The sequence below is a fragment of the Condylura cristata genome, unplaced genomic scaffold (genome assembly GCF_000260355.1).
Source record: "Condylura cristata isolate star-nosed mole 26May11 unplaced genomic scaffold, ConCri1.0 scaffold00004, whole genome shotgun sequence".
In the NCBI taxonomy this organism is placed as follows: domain Eukaryota; kingdom Metazoa; phylum Chordata; class Mammalia; order Eulipotyphla; family Talpidae; genus Condylura; species Condylura cristata.
The window spans coordinates 44,600,378-44,620,169 of record NW_004567105.1 but is presented as its reverse complement, the minus strand read 5'-3'; the positions used below and the strand labels follow the sequence as shown (position 1 = coordinate 44,620,169).

The window sequence follows — 19,792 nt, the reverse complement described above, 5'->3', positions numbered from 1 at the left end:
GATAATAACAATGTTGTGAACATGCTTTAAAGAGCTGACTACTTGCTAAGCTCTTTATGCACATCATTCAACGGACTCATCACATAATGTGCCGCTCTAGAAGTTACTGATATTGTGCATTTTACATACAAGAAGAGTAAGGCGCAGAAACATGGCTTAACTTAACCAACCTCACTCATCAAGTGCTTGAAGATGTTCCCCATGCCTTTTCCAGCTCCCACTGGTCTAGCGTAAACAGCATGCACTAGGGAAGCAACTAAGTATATCTATATAGCACTACTACAGATATAATCCATGAGGAAATCCACACAGGGTAGGATGAACCTTGGGGTGAGGAAGTAGTGGGGGCATTTGTAAGGAAATCAAATATATTTTTTCCCTACTCTATCTCTTTTCCTTGACCAAGGCTGATCCCCCCCCCAAAATTGACAATGATATTTAATGATGGTTTAGTAGTTATCAAGTGGAAGATCCAACCAAGTAGGGGTTGACAGAGAGAACCCCTAGAGTTCAGCAGTTCTCAAGGAGCAGACAAGTAATAGTTCACAAGTGTAAAATATTATGGGAGAAAATACTACATAAAAATTTTATGACTTGATTCTTGTGTAAAAACTACATACACATATTCATATAAATTAATGCTCAACGGACAGGTGTTATCTGCCATTTATATACAGCTCATAAAAGTTTTCAGTGTAAATATCAATTTAATTTATGGAAAAGTGTGACATACACAGAAATATGCAATAACCCTATCAACATGCTAAAATCTATTAGTGATATTTTCTTGCAGGGCATTTTCAGTCTCCCCCACCTTCACCAACTGTACTATAATTTTTTTAAGTTATTATGTTCATTGTGAAAGAGTATGATTCTTAATGGGTGACCAATATTACATCAAACTTACATGCAACCAAATATTTAATCTTTCTTCTAAGGTTAGAGATACAGAAAATTTTTGAATTTTCTCATTATATTACTGTAATGAACATCTTAAGATATAAAGTTTTCGGTAGGCCTCCCTTTAGTTTTATAGGTTAAGTTCTAAATAATAATGATGACAAAGAATGCCATTTGTAGACTATTTACTATGTGCTTTGTAAACTTCTAAGTATTTTATGCTATATGCAAATTATTAAATGCTAATATCATCCCTATTTGGGTGAATGTGTAAACTGAGACACAGAGAAATTGACTTGCACAATCCAACCAACTAGTATATGGCAAAATCATGACTCAGGCCAAACAGGCCGACTCCATAGTTATGATTTTAGGTACTGTGCCTTTCTGAAGTATCAAGGTGGAATGGGTCCTCCAACTGGCAGAGAATGAATTACATATATTAGGAATGCAAATTTGAGGATGCCACCCGCCAAGATCTAAAAAATAAGGTACTCTGAGGACTGGTCCAACAATCTGTGTTTTAAGAAGCCCTCCAGAAGACTTAAGTATATACACATAAAAGTTTGAGAACTCAGTCCTATACAGTCTCTCAGTAAAAGAATATCCTGAATGAAGGAGTGTGACTCATGACTTTTGACACCCAATGCCAAACAGCCTGGATCACACAAACCTATATTTCTGTTACTGACATCATTTTTTGTCATCTTTGCTGACTTACTCAAAATCTTCCAACTGGTTCATAGGTTCTCGATAATAGAGTTTAAGAGTGTGCATATCTAGTTCTTATTTGGAAAAAAAAAACAGAAAATGACAAATGACTCTTACAACCTGAATAGAGGCTGACCTTACTTTCTAGGGTTTTCTCTTCAGAGCTGGCATTTATAGTGCTACATTTAAAATATCCAAGAACTAATTCCAGGGACACACTGGTAAGCATTTAGAGCCAAAAGAGGAAACCTTTTCCAAATTAAAGATAGGTTACTAATATACTTAACATTAATTAAACATAGAAAAATCTAGGAACATTTGTCAAAACACAGAACCAACTAAAAAATCTAATTAGCATGTGGTATGGGCTGTATAGTGGGGGTGGGCTGGGGTGGAGAAATAAACGGGGAGCAAAATACACATGAAATTAAAATTGCAAAATCTCTCTCTCACTCTCTCATACACACACATGTTTCAGAGTAAAAGATGCTGGGGTTTCATTAGCTTTCAGAGGGACCATAAACCTGCAAAATGTCAAAAAGATGGAATTAAAGATATAGCCTATGCCAGAAAAACTCACCCTCCTGGAAGTTTAGAGATTCTCACTAACTGTAAGATGTAATGATAACTCATCTGATAACAAACTTTAAAAAAGAAACAAATACAAAACTAAGAACAGAAAGAAGGTGGGAAGGGAGAAAATACAAGGCCACTGTATATCCTAATAAGTACTGTCAATTCAAAAATAACTGAATTGAGCAAATGTCTACAAATTTGAATACTTTAAAAGTAGGTATTATGGTTTTATTTCTTTAGTTAGATAATGAACAGAGGTGAATTACGTAAAACTCAATTTAAAAAAAATGTGAGAAATGGTTACCACCACCAAATAATGAGCCTTATCAGCCTTCATTTAATCTCTAGAAATCCTACATTGAATTCAGGCAATGGTAAACAGATAGGCCTGGGGCCATTTCCTGGAGACCAATCAACTCAGATGCTAGTGCACAGCACAAAGGATCTCCACTATAGTGACTCCACAACAGAAATCTACATTTTCTTCCCCTAAAAAAATAAAAGGACAAAATGGCGAAGAACATTTTTGGGAGCATTAATATCTAAGTCACAAATTAAGTCCTTAGAGCTCCATATACTTTCTAGTCATTTTCTCTTATTCAGAGGGTTTAAAAAGCACCAGCAGGTATGTACAATACAAACTGAATTTTTATTCCTTAAATACTCCCAAGGTCTTTCAAAGTTCCACAACATAGAGACACATAAAGTCTTCTCTTCTGGGTCACTTAAGATTTATTTGCCAACATCATGCATCTGATTAGTCATTATCTCTTGCACATGACTTCTTGCAGTTTATCTTCATCTGCTTTGAAATTTTTAATGATATCTGAGACATGTATTTGTGTCTTTTCCACTCTGATTAGATTATGAATGCAGAGAGATACTCAGGGTTCTTCCATACAACTAGTCAACATGGGGCTTTGGACATCAGGTATGCTAAATGTTTGTGTTGATTTTCTTCAGTCAGAAAGTCATTCACTCTTTAAGAGATTCACTCAGGGCCCAAGGTCCCTAGCCATAGCAGGCTAGCCAGTTATTCTTTTAACCATCAATGATGCCATTTTTCTTTTTTAAGATTTACTTGTTTATAAATACAGAACTGGGGTACACGCCAGAGGTGCAGGGGTGGTGAGAGGATTTACCAGAGACAGAGCGGGGAGCTGAAAATGCAGATCAATAAAGTACACTGCTGAGGGGAGCAGCAGGTGGTTCAGGAGAGTTCTGCCATGCCATGTGGATCACCTCTGGGGCTGGGAATTGAACTTACACTGAAGTGACTGTGGCTTGCTTGCAGTGCTGGGCTTTAACCAGTTGTGCCACCAGGGAGGGCCTGGTGCCCAAATTTTTAATTTAGGAGGCATTCACAGTTAAAATAACAAGAAACTCTACAGGTATAATGACACCTATGAGCTAATCTATCATTCTCAAAATTATAAAACAAAGTCTTAAATTGTGATTTTTTTGAGAAATAATTATGTGAAGAATGAGAGATATGCCTTCAGTTATGTCACTATAAAGACTAGAAAGTTCTGGAAGGTAAATTTTGTCACATCTGCTATTCACTAATCTGGGGGTCAACTCACCTTCTTTATAGAACAGAAAATAAGTATTTCAGGCTTTGTGAGCAATAAATTCCTGTTGCAGCAGCTTAGTCTGCTGTGGAAGGAAGAAAGCTATAGACAATAGGGAACACAAGGATATGACAGCATTTCAATAAAAGCTTTATTTACAAAAATAGGTGGCAAGCCAGATTGGCTGACTGTGGCCTTTGAATGAATTCACCAGTCCCTGGTACAGTCTGGAGGCTTATTAACACAGCATTTTGTACCTACTACCCATCCAACAAAGGTACAGAATGAATAGCTGCAACAAGCTTAAAATTATTTCCAGAAATCAATCTTGACCATTTTAATTATAAACCTGACATCATCAGATTATGCATGACTATTTTCCTCTCTTAAAACATTGACCCACAGACCTTCTTCATGGTGCAAGGGGTTAAGATACGGCACTATGAAGCTATCAGCAGCCACTGCAGCATAAGTTCAATCCCCAGCCCCAGAGGTGAGCCACTTGGTGTGGTAGACCTCTCCTGTCTCACTGACTGCTGTCCTCAGCAGTGTTTCAGCTGATCTGCCTGGTCTGCTCCCCACTCTGTCTATGGTGAATCCTCGCACAATCCCACACCTCTGGTCTATACCTCAGCTCTTATATGCATGAATAGATAAATCTTTATAAAAAAAAAACATATTGACACAGTAAGTTGATGGATAAATGCACATGATGTATATATAAATGTACATATATATATATAAAACTAACATGCAACATACTATGTTTGTAAGACAAGAGTGTAAAGTTGAGATGATCAGAAATATCATAATAAAAATGGATATTGTAAAGGCATGTTCACATAGTGATTTTGGATGTGGAATTTCTAGTCAGTTGGAATGGAAATATTACAAGTCAGAGGAAAAAATGAGGCAAGGTAAGCAATATTATCACAGCATTATTTATCATACACATTAGGACCAAAAATAGTCAGGAAAGAATGAGCATTATGTCATTCTCTCCCTGTCTTTAACCTTGTGAAAGGTTGTTGAGTTCGTAGAGAGGATAACAGGAGTCAATACCACAGACTATAAAAATGGAACTACTTCCTACCATGCAAGCTTGAAAAATTAACACTTAATAATTACAATAATAAAAGGCTACTTTTGCCCTCCTGTAGGATGATACATCTTATATTATTAAATTTTTCAAAAACTCTTTTTTCCTTTGGCTCTGAGAGGCATAGCTCTGCTATTGAAAAGCAAAAGACATTTTACGCACAATTTTCCCTCTACTAGGAAGAGGTATATTGTGCCCTTCAGTGAACATAAAATTGATATTATCATCTCTTAGTTTATATCTCACTACTTAACCTTCAGATTAAAAGTTATTGGATTTGAATGACTAAGAAGACATCATGTCACCTTCCCTTCACTGTGGAGAGAGGAGAGTTGGGAAAGAGGGAAGGTACTATGATAAAAACATGAATTTTGGATCAGCTGACACTTTGGCTCTTTTGACAAGCAACAGTGATACTGTTGGTTACTTGTGGCTGGGTGGATGACAAATTGTGTCATAAATGGTCTACTTTAAGAAACTTTGTTGAAGATGAATCTGCATTCGGAAGTTAATTTTATTTTTGGGTACAGACTGAAAGAAGTCTAAAAACAAGGACAAACAGTGAACTCAAGGAGGACCTTAGGGACACCAAACTTAAAAAATCATCTTGTCCCCTTACAGTCAGTATTTGCACTGTCAGTTTATGCAGAAGATCCTGGAAAACATCCTTTCACGGGGTTAAGAGAACAGAGGTACCTTCCCTCCATCCCCTTCTATGCGTCGCTGAACTTAGGCAAGCAAGGGCTTGGCATCCCTAAACAGTGTAATCTGTGTCTCCTAAGTGACTTCTGATAGCACAAGCTGCTTAGTAATTTTATACTTTATTTTTCCAGCAAATGAAACACAGTATGTTCCCCCTTCACCTTAAAAAATTCTAAGAAGCTCATGTCAATACAAAACAAAGACTTTATCAAAGATCTAACTTTGTAGTTTTGTTCTCTAACAGAGATAAGTTCACTCCATGATCGATAGGAACACAAGCAGTTTATCAGATTTCCCATGTGTCTTTTGGAAGATATACTCATTAGTAACTGACAAAGACCAAGGGAAAACACTTGATAATTTTAATCTGAGTAAATATATGCATTCAAAATAAGTAGCCTTAGCAATAGAAAAGGGTATCTTTTTTATCTTTTTAACAACATCCTTTTCTAAAAGGACCTTCTTTTTCTTTTAATTTGCAAATGATGCTTGTGCTCTCTTTGTCATGCCATAACCACCTAAGAGGGACAGGTAGGGATGAACTGACTAACCTCTCTTTATTCACAACGCACCTGCTTTGCCAGTCATTTCAGTAAAAATCTAGAACTACTCATTATAACTCGCACTCCTCTGTTTTCTCAATGAATCCAAGGGGGCCTGTCAGTTTTCTAATATTCCTGTCAACATCCTCTCTTTACCCTGCCCTTCCTTTCTCTTTCTAATTCTTCACTCAGAGTCTGCCAGGTACTGTGCTTAGTCACAGGAGTAATATCAGACAATAGGAAAAAATAAATGCATGGCCTGCCCTCCAGGGACTTACAGTTGGCTAAGGAATGCAGATGTAGGAGGAGACACGCAGGGAGCAAGGGAGGTGGCCTACTAGAAGATGCCCTCAGTTAAATGAAAGGAAGGTTATCTACTGCCACATTGTTTAATTCGTAACAAAGCACAAAACAGCCTTGTCACTGCTCTTACTCTATTAGTGAACTTTAGTCCAAGCAAGTCTTCTCCAACCATCTACTTTACCTTCAGTACACCTTCTTCTGTATGGCCTTCCATCTCAGCTGAGAAACCCCCCTCAATGAGAAACACAAGCTGACCCCAGTTTACCTTCTAGCTCCCTCCCCAACACTCCCAGTTACCCTGAAGGCACTAGCCAAAGGTGCTCCAGGTTATTCCCCCGTGCTTCCCCAGCAACTTGCCATCAAGTCTTGTCCCCATGTACCTGATGCACAAGCATGTACAATGAAATTAAGTGAGAGAATAAATGAAGTTTGTGAAATCTCAAGTTAGGAAACAATGTTAATAGTTGTTTTCCAGTGTTGCACTTTTATTAGTTCACTTGAAATGAAGCTGAGCTGAGATGAGGCCAGCGTGATCCTCTCTTTACCACCTTTTCTTATGAGAGAGGGCAGGGAATATGGCTGCATTTCTATGAACCAAATCAAACACCATTTTAGCAAAGGGTCTCTGGAATGTTACAAGTAACACTTCATAATTACAACAGATTTGAGTTCAAAGACCAAGTGATGAAAAGAAACCTTCTAAGGTAGTGTTCAATTCCCTATACAAACCTCCTTCTGATAGCTACATCCACCACTTGCATTTATATTGCCATTCTACTTTGTCATAAAAGCAGTCACCTTGTAACCCTTTTTATCAAGTAATCTATGCACTACCTAAAAGTACACTAGACTCCATCAGGCGAGCTATAGGTTTACATTACACAAACACAGCAATTCTGCCTGCTCAGCACTAGTTGTCAATAGAGGCGAGCAGTTGCAAAATAGTAAAGTAGGTTACTTGCCTCTGGATTACAGATCAGAGCCTGCCAGTTTGACAAAACAAGCTCTTTGAAATCATGAAGCTAATCGCTCAACAAATTATCATTTAAGTCATACCTCCTCAAAGTTCAAAAAGATATTTTTGATTAGACAAGACATAGGGAATCATCATTATTTATTTATTTATTTATTTATTTATTTATTTATTTATTTATTTATCTTTTTTTTTTTATTTCAGCAGTCAGGGCTTAAAATTACCTTCTCAAGGTAGTGACACTTTCACTTAAAGTCAAGAGGGGACACTTTACTCATAATGAAACATGGCATCTGGGTTTCTGTTACCAGCTCTCCTACGAACACGGTCGCTTTTCTTTTTGTTTCCCCTGCCATCTTAATTTTCAATGGGGAGATTAATGACACACAACTGTTTAGTAATCAAAACTTGAAAGGGTTTTATACAAGGCTCACATCACGAGTTGCATAAATCTTTGACAACAATATTTTGATGGGAGGCAGGTCTAAACTAACAGAAGAGAGAGCTAAATTTAGCATTCACGGTGAAATATGCCTTTTCCAGAAATAGCCACAGAAGAAATAAAGAAAAAGTAGGAGTTTGTTATTGTTGTGGCTGCTTTTTCTTTATTTGTCAGAATTATCTACATCTCTGTCTCTGTTGGTTTCAATTTATTTGTACAGTCTCCGCTAACATTTTGGTGACATTGATTCCTACAAAATAATTTTGACCTTTGTGACTTCCTTTAATATTTGAACTCTACATTGTCCCCCCAAAAGTGTATCTTGACAAGGAGATGCCTGTAAAATTACAGCCTGGTTTTGTACCCATCAGTAAAGGAAGGTGTGAGCCCCTATCACAGTGCCTGACCACAGGCAATAAATAATAATAGTATCTTCTCCTGCACCCCTTCTGGGAGCTTCTCTTTGAGGACAACAAGATGCTGACCATTTTTCCCCTTCCCATGGCATCAAAGGCCCTCCCACTGTAGTCCCTGACAGCTACAATGGGAAAGGACATTTTGAGTGCATTTTAACAAAGTTCATAAGCGACCTTTTTCAAAGAGAAAAACAACGATAATGGGAGTGACAAAAAAAAAAAAAAAGGGATAGTCACTGGAATAAATAGTGTGGTGCCCAAAGAAGTGTGGGTAACAAGGACGAGTGAAAGGATGGGTGCTTTCACAGGAATTTATTGCCTATCCTAACATCCACAGTTACTTATTCCAGGCACACTGCTCACAAAGCTCAGTAATTTTGAAACTAATGGTAGAACTGTCCCCCTTTTCTGCCCAATAGACTCTGGCAAATTCAGTAACAAACTTATTGAAGGTATCATTTTGCCATTTTCGAAATGAAGAGAAGAATTTTTATTCTTGGTGGTTTATGCTAAAATGTTGACCTCCATTTGATAATCCATCTCTCATATTCTAAGGGTCTTGGGATACATACTCATGACTTGCCCAAACTGCCTTCTCCCAAAACTGCATTTTCTCCACCCCCTATGAACAGATATAACCTGATTCTTTCCCCGAGTCCTAGGAGCCTCACCCTATTTCTCTGACCTGATTTGCTCCAGTGTAATGACCAAACTTATACCTCTTCTGATGGATCACTGGGAAATTCTACCCCAATGAAACCTCCTTCCCTTGCATGATTGTTCAAATGTTTCTTTCCTATCCTTTCCATACTCTCTTACCTCCTTAATAATCATTCAATTCATTCTCTCTTCCATTATCATGTTTCATATTACTAATGTGAAACATAAACCACTAACTTTTGGATCAAATGGATAAACCACTTAAACCGAAAGTCAAAAAAGTTCTATGAAGTAAATACTTTGCTCATCCACACTGTTTAAATAATACATGTTCAAATTCCATTCATAGTTGATCTTTTTTTACACAGCTTTCTCATACACTACCTCCAAACTGCCCTCCTGATATACAATGATAGCCGCACCTCAAAACCACAGCAGCCCAAGCTCTCCCTATAGTGATTTTCAGACAATAAAACTGCCAGGTGGTACCAAAAAAGAAAAAAAAAGAAAAAAAAAAAACTTCCATCACTAAATGGAATGTTGTTAAGAAATAGCTGTTTTATTTAACAGCTATTCATTTTTATTGAATAAACATTTTCTAGTATGCATTCTGTTAATTGACCTGACAGCATATGCTGTATATGGAGAAACTTCTAAACATTATGCTCTATGTAATATGCTTATCTGAAAAAGCTCTCATTTGCAGCAATATGGAAATAAAATTCTGCTTTCTAAAATTCAAGACTTTTAAAACACATTAATCCACACAATTTATGAAATTGCTCTGGACATTTTAAAATCTTTCTTTAAGAAAAAAACTTTGGTAATTGGTAATAGTATTTGTTGCTGGGCTTCATAATGGAGTAGTGCATATCCAGTACAGAACTTCTACAGACCTCGAAATGGGACAGGCATAATAGGAACTAAAAAGCAGTTATGATATCGGGTAGAGAATTACTCAAAGGCTAAAAAGAAAATGTTCAGAAACTCTATCAAATTATATCATTAGGAAACTATTGTTATAATAGTTTCATGGCCCAGATATAAGCAGAGTTGAAACATTACAAAGATAATACATTTAGTTTTGAGGAAGGAAGATGGTTTGTGAGTGTACTGGTGGAATCCTCCCGTAAATGGCAGCACCTCTCTCTTGGCTGATGGCTTCTAAGTGATGATGGCACTTTCCAGACCAGAATCACCAACTCCACTGCCCCCAAGTGAGCTACACTCCTGGGTGGAAGCGAGGGAAGACTGGAAGGCTACAGACTCCTTGAATTAAGCAGGAATTAGTCTCCCATCAATCAGTACCCTTGCAGGATTATCGGTCCAGGGTTACCAGATCTTTTGTTTTTCCCAAGAAGAATGAAGAGGCCAATTCCCCCATCTTTCTAGGCTGTTCGCTAAGTAATTTTTTTCAACAATTCTGTTTGGATCCAATTTGTCCATTCCATCAACCAAACCCAGCACAGAAGTCACACACCACTGTAACTCTTGTGAGGACTTGTCATTCTCAAAGGACATTTGCTATCATTTGTAATTATCATTGGCAATATGGATCAAACATGGACAGATTTACATTTATTTATTTTAAATCCTGACGCTATGTAAAAGTTCTTCCCGTGTCATCGATGATAATAGTGACACAACTGGAAAATTCGATAACATTCAGTATAATTAACTCATTTTTATACCAAACCCTTTTAAGCCAAATCTTTTTGTTCCATGGACTTCTAACATATTTTACAGTTCTAATTCTCTTCTACGATCCTACATTAATCAAAGCTGTAACCCCTGTTGTCTTTGTACTACAGAATCAGAATGTGCCCCTGGCGAGGAATGGGGGAAAAGTCAACAGGAATTAAATTTCAGTGCAACTGTTTACTCAACTGTGGCCTGCAGTTATTGAAATTTTATCCGTGGTTTTGTGTGACTACCGCAGTAATGAATTCAGCATGGCTGTGATTTTCTCACTGCTGGTATTCTCACTTCAAGTAAAGACCTGTAGAATAAAAATGACAAAAACACCCAAGACCATCCTGTTGACTCTGATTTCTCCAAACTGTTTAGTTGTTGTAGTGTTCAATCTGGACGAAAACTCTAAAACTCTAGTGCTGTGAAACTTTTTCAATCCTGCAGCTTTTTCTTATTTCATCTACAGATTTTCTTTCCCCCCAACAACCTGTTAAGAGCATCATCATACACTTAGGGGAGTCAAACAGCTGTCAGTATTTTATTTTAAAAGACCTAAGAGGCCTGCCAACCACAATAAGTGGGATTTTAGCCACAACCATAGACCAACTGCTTTCTTTCTTCCCAAAACATATTAAAGGCAAATCGAAAGAAAATTGTTAAAACAATATTAAAAAATGAGTTTCAAAATATGACCAAGATGTATTGACCTTTATATCAATAGCCCATAGAAACAAGTTTACCAAAGTGGTAACAGTCAAGGGGGGCGTGAGGGGGTGGGGAAGGGAGAAATGAATAACTCACTTTGCTAGGATGTTTTTAAAGATGTTAAAAATGCATGTTTATAACTTTCTTTTGTGCAGCCCATTTGCTGTTGCTATTCTAGGAGGTAGAGGTGAGTGTATCTTTTTGTGTTCATGTGAGATTATATATATAGGACCGGCTTACCACTTTGTGACAGTCAATGATTTTCAGTTCTTCAAACAAAATTCAGAAGTTAATTTCCCATTTAATAAGTCTTTTAAGACTAATAATTTAATAATTACTTGGGGTTCATACCACCTATGTCAATCACACCACCTCAACTCCATAAGGAAGCAATCTGTTTTGACCTCTGTATGGTAGGGGTATAGAAAATGGCAGTCCAAAATACCAACTATTTATTCTCCATATAAGCACAAATATCTGAAAGCACCACATGAACATATGCTAGCATATGAACATATGTTAGCACAAATTCGTGAATACCCTTCTAGCATTTTTACTAGCAACCTTACTGGTTAGAACTGGGCCATTTGCACTAATTAAATACACAGACTTTATATATAATATACATAGTAAATTCTGGTGACAAGGTGCCCAACGTATGGGCACAAATGGGTCTGGGCTGCCAACAAAATGGGTGAAATCACTTGAAAGCAAGGAAGTTTCCTGAATTAAGACCTTGGCTAGTCTCACGGTTTCCTTTTCATTCTTTTGATGTTTCCCCCAACAGGTTCTACAGTCTCAAACTGGGTCTCCAACTTCTAACAAATGAATAATCTAATGATTCCCTTATATTTAAAACAATTCTTAACAAGAAGAAATGAAACATGCTTTAGGGTCCATCAAAGGTTATGCCCCTAACATAAGGGATTCCCTTTGTTTCTGTGAATCACAGTTCAAGAAAATGGTATGAGAAAAGGTTTGCCTTTCTTGTCCCTAACCCCCAATATTTCTGTATCATTCAAAAGATCTAAAGAACCATCTTTTTCCCCTTTTCCAAATGGCACTATAAGTAGGTAATGAATAAATACCCTGAAGACTACCATGCAGCAAAATCTATCCATTACCATTTAATTTACGAAAACTAATAAGAACTTCATGACTGCAAAAACAATGTCATTCAGAAATGCTGTTTACTTAAATTTTTATCAACATCCAGTATCAGCTTTTACCATTTGGAATTATTTTTTACGAGTCACTCACAGGTACTCACATACCTGTAGAGAATGTAGCAGGAAAAGGTCCATCCCACCTGTCTGTGCACTTTGGGGAGCCAGCAAAAACAGGACTTTTAAACCATTAATAGAACTTAGCAAGCTACCAACATTCGTGTGTATACAAGAAACATGGGGTGGCCCACTTCCCTAAATTAAGGTAGCAGGAAGCAAATTCTTCCCCTGATGTCTGTACTATTGATGTTTTGCTTGATACTCATTTCTGGCTGCCTTTGTTTCTACTTTCCTTGTTGACGTACTCTTTTCTTTCTCTTTCACATCTCTTATTTTTCTTTAACCCCTTATCCCTTATTTTATTTCCTTCTTCTTAACACTCAGTAAGTCTGTCTGCCCGTAATTAAAGCATAGGGAACGAGTATGTCCAAAGATTACTTTTAATGCAACTAGTGTTTCAGTCTATCTCAATGGCAGCTATCAGAGAGTGATCAGAGAGGTCCATTCAATGTCATTCCCAACAGTAGCTCCCCGAAAGGGTTTTCCTAGACTTGGAATTCCCCAGGGCTTGAGAATGAATGTCTTTTAGCAGCCAAGGTGTCGTGGACTCCTAAGATGCTGCTCACAGCCAGATACTGGTGAGCAGAGACCATTTGTGGTAAGCAAGTGTAAAACGACGCAGGGGAATCCGTCCCTGCCACCCTCTAGCTCACTCTCACGGGAGCACAGTACCTGCTGCTGTTGCTGCTGCTGCTGCTGCTGTACATGGGCGAGCTCGGCCACCCCCACGTCCACGGCCGGTGTCTCCCCGTTGGAGCGCCCTTCCCGAAGACTGCTGCACTCTAGTAAGTGGTTGCCGCTGCTCGACCCATTCTGGATGGCTGCACCGTTACTTTTTGTCTCAGTCCCAGACTCTTGCATCATGACTCAAAGACCTAAGAGAAGGATTTGGGAGGTGGTGGGGGGGAGAAAGAATAAAGCAGCTGTTTAAACAGTTGTTGTACATGAGAAGGAGGACCCTGCTTTAAACGTGGCCAAAATCTAAACAGTTGTTATTTTCTTTCACTCCGTCTATGCCTCATTAGTGATTCAGCCCCTTAGATTTTGAATATGGAACTGTGGGTTCAAATTCAAATCTCAGTAGTGCTAGTTCACATGATTCTCCCCTTGGAAAAAAAATATTTTTAGGGGAACCTAGAACTTGTGATTAAATTTCTATGATTACATCTGGATGTTTTGGACAAAAATCAGTAAGTCACTCTATATAGCATATGGACATAACATGAAAATCTAGAACATGTGGACCCTATGTGGTGATGACCCACTTCTGGAGAAATATTCTCTTCAGCCTATCAGGGGTGACACTCATTGCCAGGAAGCCCCCTGGGGTAATTCTTTCAGTAAAGCCTGAAAGTCAAAGACCAGAAACATTTTAAAGATTCCCACTCCTTGGAATCATCAGGTACTTTATTTAACTTTTCAAAACTGGCCATTCCATTAAAACAGGTCATTTTTTAGAGAAGGGGGTTGAGGGAAAGGCCTCAGGAGCTAAATAAATTCAAGACTCTGATCTTTGTATATGGTTAAAACTACCTGAGACACCCCATTCACAATTAGATATTTTTCATGATGGATTACTGCCCGCTGGTTTAATTTAGGGCCTGAAAGATCTGCACCATCTAAAATTTATTCTGGAGAAAATTTTGCCTAGGCATAACTTCAAAAAGGTCTTATGTTGGAAGTACTAAACATCTAACCACAACAACAAAAAATATTTAATGTACATAGAGTAGCTAGAGACTGAAAACACATTGCACATAGGTCTTGTGACTGTCTAGTGCAAAACTATTATCCCAAGAAGCCAATCCAGTTTTTAGTGTCCCATTATATGTCTGATGACGTCACGAATATCAGTGATTACCACATACCTAACTCAGGCCCAGTCTACTGCAGGTAATTTATAAATAACCTCCAATTTAATTCTGAGGACTACTGCTATCCCCAAAATGCAGATGAAAATACTAAGCAACATGGAAGTTATGTTAATAGTTATCATTTTGATGGGCCCAACATATATCACAGTGAAATGGTGGACACAGGATGTGAACAAGTTCAATCTGATGTCAAAGTGCTTAACCACATGTTTTTTTTTAAAGCTGAGGTACAGTGGGGCCCAAGTGACAAAAATGGCAGGGTCATAGTCCAAGTTCACGGGAGTGGTCTTAAAAAAAAAAAAAGTCAGCAAAGGATGCTGTCAATTCCAACATCAAAGCTGACAAATACCTGAATAATTAACACTTTAACATGAAATACTAATTCCAGATAAAAGGATAGAAAACCCTGAATATAAATTTATTTGAATCATGGAAAGACGAATAGGCAACCCAGTAATACAGATTTCTCCCGCACAAATGAAATGTGTGCCAACCGGGAAATTCACCCATTCTGGGCATCTTTATAGGAGAGTGACCTCTTGCTAGAATTAGCTGACTAACTTTTCTATAGGCTTGCACAAGCATCAAATAGAAGCATTAAGAGCAGAGAAAGTCTTGTCTTTCTTGATTTCTTTCAGCTCACTGTATGATCCAACTTGAACACACAAAGACATATTTTAAAGTTAATCCAGTTCTGAAGTGGATTAAGAATGGCATTTTTTCTTAACAGGTGGGAAACCAAATCAGACGCAACAGCTGATTCACTCATGTCTCTTTAATATACTTTCCAATAATTATATTACTTTAAAAACTGCTTCATATCCTTACACTCTGCAGAGCAGAAAAGTCTATCACACATAAACAACTAAGCCTTTGTCTAAGAACCAGGTAATGCAAGTATGGTTGCCAAAGGGAGAAAAGAATCAATTTGTGAAAGCCTAGGTAGTTCCCCTCCAATGTTTCACTTTCTTTTATGTAGATGCTAAGGGAAAGACAGGGTTTATGTATTTCAAGAAGAGAATGGTTATCTTAGAGTAGTTAGCTAGGGAACCAACTTAATTATTAGAGTATGTTAAAAGGATACCTAAAGAAAAGACAAAAATAACATTTGTTTCTAAATCTACTGAAAAGTCTCTTTATGGCAGGGACTGACTAGACTCTTAAAAACCAAAAACACTGCGAATAGATAAACTCTACACCTTAAAATGGGGCAGATTTAGCAAGATAACTTGTTCTCCCAGAGCAGAGCTACAGATAGAACAATGCTGTGCTCAAATCACATGATCACTGGGCTCCCAGACGTGAAAACAAGTGTCTAGTAGTCTGACCCTGCTTCCGTTTCCCTGGGTTAACACCATCCTGGCGTGTGGAGAAAGAACCATCTTCAGTCCACAATGATGAGGTTTTGCTGCACACAGTTGCAAAGCGGCCTGCCAGCTCCTCCAGTACAACTTCTGCAGGCATCAAGCCAAACAGCTTGGCTTACGAATCAGGTTTGTGAGAGTACAGGCTTTGTGACCAAAATTGCATAAAGGATTATTTTGGTCTGAGGATGTCCTTAATTAGTCAAGTGCTAACAGTAGTATGTAGGTTGGAAGATTTAAAATTTCCCATAATCTCCCACACCGATCAGGAGAAAACAGCTTTTTGAAAGCACATGTGAAAAATTCGGAGTGTAGATGTCTAAGAACATTTCTAACAATATCTGGGCTAGCAAAAATCTCTTTCTATGGAATGTTCCAAGCCATTTAAGAAGCCTTTATATCTGTATCACACTTCACAAACTGCAAAGCCCTGTAATGTACTTTTCAAACTTGTAACAAACCTATGAGGGAGAAGAAAAGGGCAGGTAATATCATCCCCACTTTACAGATAAGAAAACTAGAGTTCAGCAAGCTAAGCGATAGATGCATTCTCCATTTTAGACCTGAGTTTTTACTGCCATTCAATAAATGACAGCAGATTTTCAATTTTCAAAACCCTAGGCTAGGTGGAGAATTAGTAAGAAAATGAAAACAAAGTTTTAGAAAAGATGCTAAGGAGGGAGGTCAGTGGACAAAGAACACCTTAGACAAGCAACTGTATTTGTCATTTTCTACCGAGATTTATAATTTTAATGTCATCTGAAACAAAAGCAAGTCACTATGCACCAGAGGCCTCTGCATTCTCTGACATATAGTGCCAAACCCTCTTTGTTAATGGGAAGCTTGTCTTGAGCACTCAGTTTGTATAATCTCTGCTAACCCCCCAGACTCCCTATAACCAATGAACTGCTTTGCTTCATGAAAAACCGAGAATGAGAAGGATGCACAATCATTCAAAGAGCCTCATGTGAAGGCATGGCACCTGTAGGGCAACACGCCCATGCCCCGTGCCCCCTAACAAGTCCCTTCTCCAGAAACAAAGCCGAACCTTCCTCTTACTTTCTGCTTCTCTCCTCCCAGTGACCTGACCTGGTTAAATCACATATGATCCACTCAATACAACCATACAAAGACTGTTGCCACAATCTCATGGATGTCAGAGAGCTAAAGAAAGTCAGAACAGCCTACTTCTCATCTGGCTTGGAAACATTACTGAGCTACTGATTTCAAAAAGATCGATTTTTGTGCTAGAGGGACTTGTAGAAAAGGATGAGGACTGCGTTTAGCTTATTTATTGTCGTTGCCAACAGAGTAGCTCTCTGGAAGTATTCTGGAAAATTCATAATGTCCAGGCCAATGTATTTATAGTAAATTAAAGCAATGCTTTATTATTATGATTATTTCCTTGGTTACAGTGTTGATGCTGAAAATTTAGGGAAAATAAAACCTTTGCTATCATACTTGTGAAAGATTTTAAGCTAACAAAAAGTTCAGTCTTGATTTCAGGGCAGTTAATTAAGGTTGACCAAGTCAGGCAGAAGTAAATTAACTTGGCTGATCAATTATTTATATGAAGCAGAATAAATGCCCTTAAAGAACTTGGTCTGTTCATGAAAGGATGTGTAAATTAAACTAAACATCGTTTTGTAAAATATATTTCTACTTCTATGGGGAGAAGAGAAGCAAAGTTAATGGTGAAATCACTTTTAGGCAAATGATTAGAGTGATTACACAGTCCTCTTCCTCCCCCCCCCAGAAAAAAAGGGGAAAACTCCTTTTTCTCATTGTTCATTCATGTGCACAGAGAAAATGAAAATGGCATGCAGTTGGGAGAGAACATAAGAAGCTCTTGGAAAAGAAGAAAGAGAGAAAGGAAGGGTCAGAGGAGCGGAGGGAGGGAGGGAAGGATGAAGCATGTGAGGAGAAGAGGGGAAGTGAGCCAGGAGGGAGGAAGAAGGGAATTCTCATAGTGGAGACATAATACAAATTTTTATATGTCTGAAGTGTTGATCACATGGCTCTCTATTCCATGAGGAGTTTATACACAAGACAAGATAAAGTATGGGAATCATACTAGTGTTAGCTTAAAATAAGAACTATTTAAAACCCTTGTGCTGGATCATGAAGAGTCAAAATACTTACAATGGTCATGCTGTTTAGGGAAAGTGAAGAAAAACACTTCTACCTCTAGGTCTCATCAGGTAAATGGGCATTTCACTGGCAAAATGTTTATTTGACAACACAATACACACACAGCATTTTAAGGAGCAAGCTATAGCTCAGAGAATCCCCCCTCTCCCTAGTAGGCAAATAGTGGGATGGCCTGGGATACAAAAACCCAACTCCTTTCTTGTAGGTGTTAGTCTCATCTACAATACAGAAAGCTCTGAGACTTAACCATTACACCACTAGGAAAAAATAAAAGTAAACTAAAATACAGAAAGCAAGTCAGAGCCCCTCCGTGGAGGGCTATAGCAATGGCTCACACATCTTTGCATGTGGCATATGGTTTCAGTTGTCCATTCTTAACCCAGAAAGATGATACTGGAGCAGGTAGCAGTGAGGAGACTCTAGGCTGCTGGAGGGGATTACAAGGGAACAGGAAGGTTTAAGGAAGCAGGGGAGGAAGGGGCATAGTAGAAGCAAATGGCCTCCCTAGGCACTGAATCACGGTCTACAAGTGGCAGCTTCATCACATATTCTTAAAGAAAAGAAAGCAGAGCCCTCTCTGGGCGTTCAAGGGGTTAAAGCACAGCACGATGAAGCAATCCACAGACACTACAGCAGGAGCTCGATTACTGGCCAGGGAGGTGACCTACATGGCACAGTAGACCTCTCCTGACCTGCCCACTGCTCCCCTCAGCAGTGTATTTTAATAGATCTGCCTGTTATTCTCCCAACTACAACTCTGGTGAATCTTCTCACCCCCACACCTCTAACTGTACCCCAGTTCTTGTATGCGTAAATAAATACATCTTTTTAAAAAAGAGAACAGGAGAAAAGCCAAGACGAGAGACAGCCACCACTTATTCTTGCCTGAGATTATTTTCACAAATTGTGAACCCATCCTGAGACCTCTGCCTACCATCCCCACTGGCAGGGATCCCATTCATGAAAGACCACCCCAGAGTCGTTTAGGAAGAGAAGATGGTGTGCACTCCATGAACGCACCATCTTCCAATACCAAATTTTCATAATTATAAGAGAAAGGCGTACATTTTCTAATGCATGGCAGTTCAAAAAGTAATCAAGGGAATGAGCCGGAGGGCTATTTTAATGTATGCAAAGCTAGTGACCCACAGTAAATGGAGGTAAGCTACAATGAATGCAAAGTAATGCACACATACTGAAGTCCTGGTCTGATGAGGGACGGCTAAAATTAACACCCAATTAATTTCCGAATTGACAAACAAATGAAACCCATAAATCTACTTTCTCATTAATTTTCTTGTGGTATAATTTAAAGCAGTAATATGAGGGCAAAAACTGAGCATTATCCATCATAAATATCAAAAAGATAGCACTGTAACACCATAAATTATGCATATTACCTGTTGTTAAAAATGATTTATGGATTATCAACTTTATCGCGCACTGCAGATGTCTAGATCTATCTTTAAAAATCTGGAATTTCACTTAGCATTTCAGAAGAAAAAGTTCAGAAGCAATGGCATTGTCAAAGCAGATTTTAAAAGTGGCCATATATTTAGGCAAACAGATCAACTGGAATTTTCCTGGGTCACGGGACAGGGAAGGCTGAAAATGTTAAAATGGGCTGGACTCTCAGAGGAGGAGAAACAAATGTGCGCAGAAGCACTGGCATAGGTATATTAAAGGAAGGACCCACCTCGCTGCCTCAGGAATACAGGAAAACCAGGGCCTGGAGCTTGGAAGAAATGAGTAACAGGCAAGGCCACCTTGGGGGGCATCTCAGAAAGCCAATGTGTGTTGGAGGTCAGAGTTCAGGAGACCTGCT

General features: G+C 38.4%; 1 protein-coding gene across 1 annotated transcript in view; it reads right to left on the bottom strand.

The window, feature by feature from the left end:
• Positions 1-13,442, bottom strand: part of FOXP1 (forkhead box P1) — a 226,593-nt gene extending 213,151 nt beyond the window's left edge. Inside the window, exon 1 of the mRNA XM_004675975.2 lies at positions 13,251-13,442. Within this exon, the coding sequence (XP_004676032.1) occupies positions 13,251-13,442 (192 nt within the window). The remainder of the gene's footprint in view (positions 1-13,250) is intronic.
• Between the last annotated feature and the right edge of the window lie 6,350 nt (positions 13,443-19,792).